The 13208-nt window shown below is 40.0% G+C and overlaps 1 protein-coding gene across 3 annotated transcripts; it reads left to right on the plus strand.

Annotated features, from left to right (window-relative positions):
* The first annotated feature begins 2072 nt into the window (after positions 1 to 2072).
* Positions 2073 to 11998, plus strand: ddi2 (DNA-damage inducible protein 2). 3 transcript variants are annotated; one of them, XM_063473871.1, is made up of 11 exons: positions 2073 to 2186; positions 2341 to 2512; positions 4411 to 4540; positions 4710 to 4976; positions 5062 to 5188; positions 5364 to 5491; positions 6173 to 6301; positions 6479 to 6582; positions 6788 to 6980; positions 9037 to 9085; positions 9799 to 9859. In XM_063473871.1, exons 2-10 carry the CDS (start codon positions 2375 to 2377, stop codon positions 9045 to 9047), a joined length of 1227 nt encoding a protein of 408 aa, XP_063329941.1. In that variant the 5' UTR covers positions 2073 to 2186; positions 2341 to 2374; the 3' UTR covers positions 9048 to 9085; positions 9799 to 9859. The 3 variants fall into 3 exon arrangements, with proteins under 3 accessions (XP_063329941.1, XP_063329940.1, XP_063329939.1); XM_063473870.1 differs by lacking the exon at positions 9799 to 9859 and adding an exon at positions 9439 to 9499; XM_063473869.1 differs by lacking the exon at positions 9037 to 9085 and having other exon boundaries at positions 9799 to 11998.
* The last annotated feature ends 1210 nt before the right edge of the window (positions 11999 to 13208 follow it).

Here is a 13208-nt window from a genome sequence, read left to right on the forward strand (position 1 = left end):
TTTAAAATAATAATATCAATGAAAGCCATAGGTTAAAAATGAAAGCCATGAAAGCCATTTTCTTTTCCTCCTTTTCATTGGCTGTTCCACATCTAACCAGCCTATATAAGCTTCGACACCTTTGGTTGCACCAAGCAAATCACGCCTCTGCACCAGAATGTGCAGAACAAGTGTTTTTTTTTTCTTTTCTTCTTGCAATAGAGGCAACATTTGCCTGGAATTAGGCACAGGATAGATGTGGTTAGAAAAGCCTTTTATGTACTGTGGGTGTGCAAAGAAGAAAAACTCAAAATGAAAAAAAAAACCCGAAGGAAACTGACACCACAGTAAAGGCATGAACTTTTGATAAAAAGCACGCTCCACAGAAGCGATTTATTTAATGTTGTGCGTTACCGTGGCAACTCCGACTTTACTCCGGTCATTTTTTCCCTTTCCATCCAAAAAAGTCAAAACTCTTCCACCATACAGCAAGTCCTCATAACCGGTTTCATATCACTGCTTCTCCTGTCAGTACTTCTATAGTAACTGTGTTGAAACTCAGTGGCTATTACTCATTATTAATTCATATTCATATTTAAAATAAATTAAATGCATTTTTCCCTTTCACAGTTTATGCAGTACCAGAAATGAATTCTCTTTAGTATCTTTTGGTTTAACCCCATTTTACCTGTTTTGAAACTATTTCCTTCCTGTTTTACTAACCTTAAATTCTTTACAACTTTGCATGTAACCCTGAAACAACCATGAAATGTGGTTCACATAAGAAATCAACCATGAGAACCACATAATATTCTACATGTACACGTACACATTTTTTACTGTTTATTGGCATATTTTTTCCCCGGTTGATACTAAATAATTTTTTAGTCGAGAAAGATAAGTATACAAAGCATTTTTAAATGTCTACAGGACCTATGCACATTCAGATGGTTTAAAATAAAATAGAGAGAAATAAAGGACAAGTTGTATCCTGTATATAGTAGACCTAAGTTATCCTTAAGCACATTGTTTGTGTAAACAAATTTAGGACAAATTCTAGTCATAAGTATTCACTTTTATTTCTGTCTTATTGTCAGAGACAGGTAAGCCTATAAAAATGAGAAATTTAACATATATAATATTGCATTTTATTTTCAAAACAGTGAAACTTCAGAACTGCTGATGAAGCTTTAGATACTAGCTTTAGAAGTGAATGAATGAAATGAATGAAAAAACACTTTCATTCTTGAGATTAGATCAGATTACTGATTTAATGTAATGTAACAGAAACACAATATAATACACTACATTACAATAGAGCAGCTGAGTAACTGCACTTGGGTGTATTTGTACATGTGGAACATATGTCTGTAGTGCGAAAGTGACTGTTGTTGTCATGCTGATCAGTCAGTCAGGTCTCCCTTGACTGAAAACAGCTTCAATGTTACATTGAAGCTGTTTTCAAATCTGTTTGTTAATGATGAGGTGGACCTGACGACAGCATCTTAGTGGGTGGGAAGTGTCCTAGATGATCCTGGCTGCTCTGCTGAGGCAGGGAGAGCTGAAAGGCTCTTCCAAAGAGGCAAGTTTTTTTAGTTTGTTTGTTTTCTGGGCAGAGTTTACGATCCTCCAAAGGGCTTTCCTGTTCACGTCTGAGTTGCTGGCGTACCACACACTTTTGATGAAGCTGCTGGAAAAACATGGCAGCAGCTTCTCCTCATAACAATTAGAGTTTCTGATGTGCTTGACTGCTGCTGCTCCAATACGTATACTCACAAACTTAAAGGCAATAATAATAATAATAAGATTATAAGAAAAAATAAGATAATAAGAAGGTCAGATGGGAAACTGTTATAATAATAATAATAACTATTATTATTATTATTATTATTATTATTACATTTATTATTATCATCATCATCATCATCACAGGGTGTTCATGTTCTGTTCTTTTGTATACTTCAGCTGTCTGTGTGTTGTATACTCATTGTTTGTTCAACAAAGTTGATTTAAAAAAAACAATACAGAGACTGCTCACGACCGCGGATGCAAGCTGCCGTTAAAACGACAGAAGAAGAAGAAGAAGAAGAAGAAGCACGCACGACCGCAAATTCTGTATTGCGACATGCCGAAAAACGGGTTGAATGAGATGCAATACTTGTTTGGCTCTTGTTAAAAGAGAAACTGTGACACCAGGCTTCTTACCAGTAAGTGCAAAGCAGTCACTCTCTTTTCATGTAACTACTTTCGCTTTTGACGCAGTTTCTACTGAAAGTCAGCTTAATTAAGAGGGGGGAAATCCACAAACTAATTGGGGTTCCCTGTGAGAAACTACACCACACTAAACGCATTCTATTGCAGCGGACTTGTCCACAGATCCTGCCCCAAAAAAGCGATGCTGGTCACCGTTTTCTGCGCGCCGAGGGATCGCCCAGAAACCACCTTCGCCCTCGATGTGTCCCCAGAGCTGGAACTGAGAGACTTCGTAGCACTTTGTGAGCTGGAATCAGGAATCCCAGCAGGGGAAATCCAGGCAAGACCCATGCTACATGTAGCTACGGAGCTAACGTAGCTAGCAGCTAAGCTAGCTTGCTGGGTTGCTAGCATGAATCGGACTTTTGCTGTTTTGATGGACGAAGTGTTACGAAACCTGCATTGTTATCCACAACAGACACGTTTCCAGAATTATGTATCCCACGTCTAAAGTGTGTGTGGCCTTAACCTAAGCAAAAGTGAGCACACTGGCAAACTAAGGAAGCTAATAGTTGTCCGGATAATTAATGGTTGGAGAAGTTTAATTCAGGGTGAGGTTAGAGAGTTTTGTACGCCTGGTAGCTCGAGATATAAGGCTAACGTTATCTGGGCAGAAGGAAGAACCCCAAACAAGTGATAACCTACCATATATTTTACTATTTACGAGTTGTGGGTTTCAGCACGCTATAAAGGGGATAATAGAGTTAGTGCAGCAGTGGTATACAGTAATAACGCGAAAAGTAAAACCACTCGCCAGAGCCTTTAATTCTGGCAGATTTAGAAAGTGTTAAACACATTTAATACATGCTGCCTTAGTTTATGTTAGATTGGAAGAAAAATAGGCTCCAAACTTGACTGTAGATCAAACAATTAAATGCAAAGTGAAAAATAATATAACATTTAAGAAATAATATTTATAGTAATGAAAATAAGTGTTTGTTTTAGGCCTGAATCAGTTTCTTCTGCTGGCTTCCAAATATACATAACATTTCTTTTACACACTTTGGTCTGCACAAAGTGTTTGTGGGTAAACTGGAAACAGAAAGTGAGGATGAGGAATAGGGTCATTCCGTGTTAGCTCATCAGATACAAAGAGAAAATAAGAGAAACATGTTGTGGTGTCTGGGGAATATCACACTGAAGATGGGTGAAAATGTGTTTTTTCACATTCAAGCTTTAGTGGTTGGTATTGAAAATTTAATTAACTGCTGTCTTGGCCTGGTTTCCATTTCAAAAAGAGATTAGATTTCAGTGGAATTTCCAGGCTAAATAAAAGTGGCAGTAGTAATAATAATAGTATCTTTGACTATTTATCTGATTTGGAGGGTTTATGTGATTTCTATATGAGGAGTTGGAAATAAAATATCAGTACCTGCAAAATTGTGGTTTTGACATGTCTCCAAAATATTTTAGGGACTTCAAACATACATCATTTGTTTTGAGCTATACTCATAGAGCCATACTACCATAATAGAAAAACATTCCTAACTTCATCCATTGAAACTTTTTTCCCCCTGTTGCCAAAACAATTGTACCAGAAATTTTATGTAATTCCTGTTAAGAAGTGTGTATTTCCCCTGGAAGTTTGTCATGCAAACCTATGATGGTCACGTGGGAAATGTGGCTTTAATTTGATGAATTGAGATTCAGTTAACAGCACTAAGCTAACTCCATGTCAGTCAAGTAGAAAGAAGTACTGTACTAGTACTATATAAATGATATATAGTAATGCTTTATGGTGCCGTCATGTGGCAACCAGCTAGCAGCGTGCTAAAATTACTGGTCTTTATATTATATTTGTATAATACTATAGTCTCATTTGAATCCACAAAAATTGAATTACACGCGCCAAGCAACCACGTAGCAGTGGGATAAAATGATGCATATTGACACTATAAACAACATCTGCCACCGCTATTTAAGTAATTGAGTATATCAATTTATCAACAGAACAGACAGGCCAAACAATACTGTAGCATGGGCATGCACTAGGAAAAAAACAAACAAACAAAAAGAAAAGAAAAATAAACTGTTGAAACAGATAAGAATCAGTAGAAATCTTTACACGTTATTCAACCAGTGTCCGCCCATTTCTGCGTCAAATAAAATGTGAGCAAGAACTTGTGAATCTTATGCATGTTGATTTCATCTTATTTAGTGTTCTTTATTTTTGTACAGATCACATATGTTGAACAGCCCCTAAAAGACCTCACTCGTGCCTTGGGGACATACGGTGTAAAGGATGGAGACGTGGTGGTTCTCCGGCAAGCTGACAGAAGGCCACCACCGGCTCAGCCCGCCTTCCCAGGTAATACACATGAAAACTAATAAACATGTCGTTTATGTATGTATTTTATTGAGGGAGATGTTTAATCTGAATCTTATTGCTGTTGGATGAGTTACGAGAGACGTGACATAATAATAATGTCGTTATGCAGTACGCTAATCTTCTACCCTTTACCCTTTCTGTTATTTAGGTCTGCCCCGTATTGACTTTAGTTCCATCACAGTCCCAGGCACCTCTTCTTCAGCCAATCAACATGGTGCCGTACGACCACAGCAACAGGCTCCACCGCAGCGTGCCGCACAGCCTTCCACGCCAATGGCCTTTCGTGGGTCCTCTCCTCAGGGGCTGGACGACCCCGCCTTACTTCAGCAGATGCTTTTATCGAATCCACACGAGCTATCGCTCCTCAAGGAGAGAAACCCGCCGCTTGCTGAGGCCCTGCTGAGCGGAGACTTAGGTGAACTAAAACAGAGTAATGGGTGTGCTTGTCGTCTTTTAATTCACAATGAATCGGCCATGTTAGCATAATTGTGTTTCCTTAGAGCGTTTCACCAAAGTGCTGCTGGAGCAACAGCAGGATCGAGCCAAGAGGGAGCAGGAGAGAATCAGACTTTTGACCGCTGATCCTTTTGATTTGGAAGCCCAAGCAAAGATTGAAGAGGACATCAGGTAGGAACAGACCTGAAAGCTTTCAACGTTAATCACTTAGAGACATTCACAACACATAATAATCCCCATCCTATGAGGCACAGCTTTACTTTCAACTGCCACTCGCGTGTTTTGGTTGAATATTTATGAATTGTTTGTGATTTTTCTTTTACACTTACTGTTGAATTTATTTTAGGCAGCACAATGTGGAAGAAAACATGACCATAGCAATGGAGGAGGCCCCAGAAAGCTTTGGACAGGTGGTTATGCTGTACATTAACTGCAAAGTCAATGGCCACCCTGTGAAAGCTTTTGTTGACTCAGGTAATGAGCATTAAATCCTGATACGAACAGTAGTGGGGCTGCACAATAAAATTACATTAAAAAAAAATGAAAAGATTTTTGTTTTTATTTTTCTCCAATGTGAAAAAAATGCCAAATGATTTAAATTTGCTCTCTTTGAAAGGAATAAATCACATTATTTTGGGGGGTGGTTTTTCAGGCATCAGTTAGAAAATATGCATTCTTTAACAAGCTTAATGATATCCTACTGGTTTTAAAGTATCGTCAATCTTGCTCCATACTCTGAGGGTGAGGCTTTTTAATACCCCAAACGCCTCGCTGTCTGTGGCATCAGAGGGAGATGTGCCACTTAAAGGCGAAGGCTCGAGGCAGGACTGTATGAAAACAAACAAAATACCAGCCTAATACTTATCAGAGTGTGTGGGATACTGTTTGTTTCTCACAGTCATTAAAGAAGTGTCTCGTGGTGCTGTTGTAGAGACTCCTCACCCAGTCTGGGTAGCAGTCTTGTCAGGTGGAGACAGGACTGTTATAGCAGCTTTCAGGTCTTTATAGGTGTGGACAGATTTAGGTGTGGAAAATAGGGTTGCAACCATGCAATATAGGCTGACAAATACAGGTGTGTAGTTGTGGTTTACATATGAGGTATCTTTAAACACATTTTGGTTTTAGTTTTCACTGATTTTTTTTTCCCACTTTTAGGAGCCCAGATGACCATCATGAGCCAAGCATGCGCAGAGCGCTGCAACATTATGCGACTGGTGGACAGACGCTGGGCCGGGATCGCCAAAGGAGTGGGCACCCAGAAGATCATTGGCAGAGTTCATTTGGGTTTGTGTCAAGAGTGTTTCTACTATGAACAATTTTACTTTTTATGCAGAACAGTCACAAATGTTTGCCTAGCTACCTTGCTATGCCTTCTAATACATCCAAATTTAAGTCTCTGCATCACGTTTTCAGTGTATTGATTCTTTTTTTTTCTTCCTTTTTTTGTTCCTCATAATCCAGCTCAGGTCCAGATAGAGGGAGACTTCCTTCCTTGTTCTTTCTCCATTTTAGAAGACCAGCCTATGGATATGCTGCTTGGCCTGGATATGTTGAAGAGACACCAGGTGTGAGCTCCTTTTATCTGAGCAGTGGTGTTTTCTTGAGAAACGGGGCGCATGGGAGTTTTTGCCCTCGTGCAGAAGTTTTTATTTAGTTATCTTCTTATTTTTGTCAGAAAAGAAATATCGCTGACAAAAATGATTAGTCAACGACGTTAACACTGGAAAGTTTAGAAAAGCTTAGTTTTATACGTTTCTGTTTTTCTTGCAGTGTTCGATCGACTTGAAGAAGAGCGTCCTCCTGATCGGCACTACAGGCACAGAAACTCGCTTTTTGTCTGAGGCGGAGCTGCCAGAGTGTGCCCGACTAGCGTACGGCACAGAGGGACGTGAAGATGCGCGCCCAGAGGAGCTGGCTGACAGAGAACTGGCAGAGGCGCTTCAGAGGTCCATACAGGAAAGCGGTAAAAAACCGTTTATGTGTGCACTTCAGGCTGTTTCTCATTGAGCTTTTTTCCAGCTCAGTTGGAACTACATTTGCATGTGCCACTTAAAGCTTTTTACTCTCAACTCCATTTATGCAGTCACATGATCACTTCATGTCATCACCTCAGCAAGTTAAGTGTACCTTAGTATAAGACGACAGGAGGCAGTCAGGCAAATGAGGGCACATTTAAAACAGAAATAAGCTTTTTAGGCTTAAAACAAAACAAACTGATGAATGAAACAAAATGATTCAAAATATATATACATATATTTACCATTTATAAAGTTCACCATCCTTACTGTCCATACCAGGTGTATTGTGATCTAAAAGTACCTCTTCAGATTAAGTTTTAGCGAATCGTGTCCCTGAAAGTGCTTCCTCAAAACTGTTTCATTATAGTGAGTTCATATAGGACAACTACAATTTGTCTGATTATGATGTAGACTCCAGTGCAGATGGATCTGAAGAGTGTGAGAACAGAACTTGAAACCTCCTACGCAGACAAACGGAAAAAAACATGTTGTGCCAACAGAAACGTAGGTGGGGATTTATATGAACCAGAATCTATGGCAGACCAAGAAATAATAGATTCATAAACAGGATTAAATGTTGCCTTATCGTCTCATTATTGTTTAAAATCTCAGACAACATCTGTATCTAACTAAAAGTTTTAAAAAGAGTCCTCTAATTGTGAAATAAAATCTATTTAATATACATATAAGAAAAAATTGAGAGGAAATAGTGCCAGTAATAAACTGTATCAATTAAAAGACAGTTCAGTTTAATGGTGATTTCGCAACATAGCGTGCTTCTCTGGTGTGTGGACAGTGGCTTAAAATGCCTGCAGTGTTGACAAAACTAATAATAAAAGCAATCACTCCCATTGTATTTGTACAGTTACTTAACTTCACTATGACAAAATGTTAGCATGGGAAACATCAGTTATGGTTAATGGCAGCTTGTCGGTCCCCTGCCGTCTCACTTTGTGGACAGTGTGAATTTGTCAACCACTTTAATGCTTAAAACTTTTTATTTTTGCCGTCGGTCTAGCAACAGACTCGTTTTACAAGCATTCTTTTAAATTACCATAATTCTCTTACTGTTTGAGCTAGACACAAAATTCAAAGGGTTTTGGAAAGAAGAGAATATGAGCTTTACATGTTGATTTGATGTATCACAGTAGCACAAAGCATTCACAAGGTAGGTCTGTCTGAACACAGAGAGAAAAATCAGCTCTATCTAGATGAAGACATTACAGTACGGTAACTCCTTAACTGTGTTGAGCTAGAGAGAAAATTTAAATGGTTCCTGAAAGATGAGAATTGTTTTATAATTTCACAGTAGTCCAGGTGACATGTCTGATAGTTGTGTGATAAAGGGTTAAACTGTTCATCATTAGCTATTCCAGCACCAAATAAATACTTTGGCATCATTATAGTGAAGTTTCTCCTTTAGGGTGTTGTGAGTGTTGTAAGTTAGTGGATTATTACATGACAACATTTCTTGTCCAGCAACTTTTCTAATGTATAAACAGGTTTTTTTTAAGAAAATATTGAAATATAAGAGTTTAATTATGTCATTTTTTGACATCGCTCACTCCTACTTTAGAAAGTTACCAACACAGATACACTGTCAGTGGAAAGTGGCGCTTTTCCACCCATACAGGACTCTTCAGTTTCCCTTTAATACTCACATTATTATTTGTGCAAGAACCCCATTAAGTCTTTGTTGTTGTTTCCAGTGATGCCCAGCAATGACTGGAGGTTGTTAATGGACTCGAGTCAGGAGAGACAGTTTAATCAGCCCACAGTTTTAACTGCTGAACAACCCTTTGAATTGAGCTCCCCTGACCTCTTTGTCAGGACCTAGACCTGAGAAATTTTAAATTTATTTATTTATTTATTTTTGGATGACACTTTTCACATCTGTGTGTGTGAAAAGGCCGATAGTTTGGTGCATGCCCTGTGTGTGACTGCTAACTTTCTCCGTCCCTTTGCATGATGTGTGTGGTGTGTGCCCTAACCCCTGAGCAGGACAGCACTGATGCATTTGGAGACAGCTGGAGAGGGCCCTACCAACCAGGTACTGCAAAATTCACAAGTCCATTGCCAGTGCTAAGTCCATTGCTATTTGTTTCTTTTATTTTGCTGTTATTTTGCTGCTGGGTCAGGTAATCAGTGTTGTACCTTTGTTGTTATTTACTGATGCATTTATTGTGATTATTTATATTTGATTGAATTAGAATAGGAAATTCATTATAATTAATATTAATGAATAATGAATAAAGTATGTTAGTATAGAATGCATTGAAGAATTTCGGTAAGAGAATATGTATTTCTGTTTGGTTCTAAAGCTATTAAATTGACATTGTTCAAGTTACTATCCCACACTGGGTTTCACAGTTTAATTCCTAGGCATATTTTCTCTTGTGATAGACACTGCAGATGGACAAACTACCTCACCGCAGCCCCAACCATTTTCATTACCCAAAACCTTAGGCCAAACGTCGTCAGCCACCTCCCCTTCCCAAAGCCTCTCCTCTGATCAACCCCAGAACCCAACCCTGGATCGCTCTCAGTCTGCCCCTGCCGCCATGCAGCAGACCTTAGCACCAGGGCAGTGCCAGGATCGACCTGGCTTCCAGGAGCTTCCTCAGCCTTCATCCCCAGCAGAGGATGGAGCTTCTATACCTCACCATATCCACCCTGACCCTTTGCCTCTCCATAGCAACTCCGAGGTGCCCCCTCTAAGCAGTCCCTCAACAGATGTTGTGCGTTCGTGTACCCCTCCTGCAGACATGAACTACGTATCCCAGGATCCAGGGGGAGAGCTACAGCCTGGAGCCATAAAGGGGGATGCTGAATCAGATGAGGTGGAGAACAGCTCCATGCTTCCCCATTCAGAGGAACTTTCCCCCATTCAGCCCATGGAGCAGGAGGTGACAGAGTGTGATACTGCTGTTACAACGGAAGTCGGTCCAGGTGCTCCCAGGGAACCTGACTCAATTGAAATGGAGTCTCCCACTGCTTCTGACAGTGTGGTGTGCTCTGAGAGGGATCAGCCTGATGGAGAGCACTGCTCCAGCTCTGAAAGCATCCCCTCGTTGGCATCTGCCCTTAGGGAGCTCCATGAGCTGCTGGTATCCAACAACTGTGCTCAGTCACAAAATCGCAGCACCTCCTGCTCTCCTTCAAATCCATTCAGGCAGGACACAGACAACATGTCCCCCGAACCGTGCACCTCAATCCCCGAAAATACCCAGCTTACCCCCTCTACTGCCATTACACCCGGTGCAGAACCAAGTGATGCCAAAGCCAACTATGCTGCTGCTGTGTCTGATGGAGAACCATCTAAGTGTCTTGCGCCCCACCACTCTGGCCAGGATGAACATCTGGGTGGTGATACAGTAGAGGCTGTGATTGGACAAGGACCACTAGAGTGTCCACATAGCTATGAGGAGAGGAGGGCAGACAGATGTGGGCAAGATGAGGCGAGTAACATCAGCTTTTCTCAGTCTGAGCCAGAGGTTCCACTTGATCCCCCTGAGGATCTGGAGTTCAGGGAGCCTCCTGAGGGGCAGCATGGGAGAGGGGTCGCAGATGGACAAGCCTCTGGCACCAATACCCCAGACACCCTAGGCCTCCAAACTGAGCACACTTTCCTCAGCCCTATGTCAATGGCAGCGGGCTCACCGGAGGAAGTTTCAAGCAACTTGTCCTCATCAGTTCCTCCTCTGGCTCAGACTCCCCAGCCTTCATCTCCAGCCTCTCCTCTCCCTCCTCTACATCCCTTTATAGAACAGTTTCCAGCCGAGCACATCCAGAGAATCCAGGCAGCAGGCTTTTCTGCCAGGGAGGCTGCAGAGGCACTGGAACAAGCCCATGGGGTTGTGGAGCTAGCTCTGCTGGCACTTCTAGCCCGCAGTATCACTGTGCCCACCTAGACTCAAAACCAATCACGTGAGTCCCTGGCCTCCCAAATTAGCATCTGTCTTATTTGGAACCTTGTTACCAATCCAGATGTCTCAGTCCCCCATTTTTAGCAGGGACCACGTAAAAGAAACAGGGAAATGCTGTCTCTTGGTTTGTCGTACAGACTATCCGAGAAGGAACAGGACAACTGCTGATACTTTTCTGGCTAAAAAGAAATGTGAGGTGTGTTTGCATGCAGATGTTTTGGGTCCTCACCCACTTCATTGGTTTTTAGAGATTTGGTAACATAGAATGATTTTCTTCTCGTTTCATCGTTCAGCATTGATATATTATTAAATGCCCGTTATTGATTACTGAACCATTAAACATTATTGTAATTCCCCCTCTTTGACATATCATACAACTACTCTTGTCTAATTTGTTAATCGTCAATAAAACAAAACAATCTCAGAGTGGAGTAGCATTACCCGCTACTCATACCACAGTAACTTTTGTTTGGTGAGCTTGAGATTATTCAGCACAAATGTGGATATTTTAATGATTTTTTTTCCTTTTTTGAATAAAACCTAATGCAACAACCCAATGATGGAAGAACTTTTGCAGTTAAGGAGGGTTGATCATTTTTGATCAAGTTTACAATTTCCATTGACAAGGGAAACCCAACATGTCAATGTTATCATCACTATAAAATAACGAGTGGGTTCGCCGTAGTACGATCATAAATGGGATTGATTGATTCAGTATGTTATTTACCGAAGGTATCTTGTACTGTATGTATCCACATTTTTCAACGCTTTGCCATGTCTAGATTACAAATCTGTTTGTAGCTCCCATTCAGGAAGTCTTTTATTTTGTGTAAGTTCTTCGTAGTGTGTGATCATGTGTTCAAACATCCATATTTTATTTTATAATCTGTTTTAAAAAAATAAAAATAAAAAAATGTCAGACGTTTCATCAGTATGTCATCTATCGGGACTTTTAATGGCTTTATTTGAGTCATGTACATTATCCACAATGTTCAGGCAGATTGAATTATTTACTTTTATCTTGTATGGAATTTTAAATTGCAAATAAAATGAAACTAGTATTTGTAAAGACGTGTGTGAGTTTTAAGTCATTTTTTTCAAACACATGCCAAGTATAGAAAGTACGAGTTTCCATATCTTGCTTTTAAAAAAGTATTCTCCATAATCTTAAATAAACCATTTTTTTAAATGGACATCTTAAAGGATATGTGGTATCAAAATAATGATGTTGCCATGAGTTGGACTAATCTAAAAGGTGAAAAAAAATAGCCCACCGCTCTTGTGTATGGAAGCTTGTCTGCACCACTGAAAAAAAAAAAAGATCCTTTGACATCCATAAGTTTAACCTACTAACTCAGACTTCTAAGAAAATAATGTGAAACTTTGAGTTACATTAAAATTTTGAGATAATAACCTCAAACTTTGACTTACAGCTGTGTTGTTGTTTTTTTGTTTTGTTTTGGGGTTTTTTTAATTGTGGCAGAAACGAGCCTCCATAGGTTGTAAAACCCTGAAGGAGCATGTAAATAAACACACCTGCTTCTAGTTTGTTTTTTGATTGCTGCTAAACGCTCAGACTGCAGGTAACTCAAACTGTGTAGTCTGATTGGCTGTGGGACACAGGAAGGCTCCATCCACATCCACTTTGGACAGGATTTAGTAAAAGATCAGTTCCAGACTACAGCTGACACCTACAGTGAGAAAAACCATTACAAACATACACTAGTTTAGAAGTCATCTACTGAGTGATTAATGTCTCAGTCACCAACCACAGATGGGAGAGAGATGCTCTGTCAGGGCTTTTCTCTGGAAAACAGCAGGGCAGAGCACACTGGAGGCCTTGATGGAGGCAGCGGGTCTTTAAACAAGCCTGAGAATTGCAGGTAAGGACCTCAGCCCCTGAAAGATGCCAATGGTTTTTAAAAACTTATGGCTGTAAACTACTTTATTATGACTACATGCATCTCAATTTCAAATGCAGTGTAGTGAAGTATAGAGTCAAAATGAGTTTTCTGTTTAAATCTTTAAAGTTTTCATCATTTTAAGTTAAACTGATGCAATGGGGAACTGGCCCCATATATGAGATTTTCTTTAAAATGAGTACAAAACAGGTGAGCCTTGTTATCCAGAGCTATAAAATCTTTTATCCTGTCACAGTTTTCTCTCAGACATATCTCCAGCTCTCAGATTGGTGGCTTTAAGGCGCACATGGGATTTGAAAAAAAATCATTTGGCAGCTCCCAAATT

This window comes from Pelmatolapia mariae, linkage group LG5 (assembly GCF_036321145.2).
Source record: "Pelmatolapia mariae isolate MD_Pm_ZW linkage group LG5, Pm_UMD_F_2, whole genome shotgun sequence".
NCBI lineage: Eukaryota > Metazoa > Chordata > Actinopteri > Cichliformes > Cichlidae > Pelmatolapia > Pelmatolapia mariae.

What these genes read in the sequence shown, in the direction of transcription:
- ddi2 (XM_063473869.1), top strand. Translation starts at nt 2,375, where the DNA reads ATGCTGGTCACCGTTTTCTGCGCGCCGAGGGATCGCCCAGAAACCACC. An exon ending in GGCTCAGCCCGCCTTCCCAG is followed by an intron (nt 4,541 to 4,709) that starts GTAATACACATG and finishes TCTGTTATTTAG; the next exon opens with GTCTGCCCCGTATTGACTTT. An exon ending in GAGGTCCATACAGGAAAGCG is followed by an intron (nt 6,981 to 9,798) that starts GTAAAAAACCGT and finishes CCCCTCCTGCAG; the next exon opens with ACATGAACTACGTATCCCAG.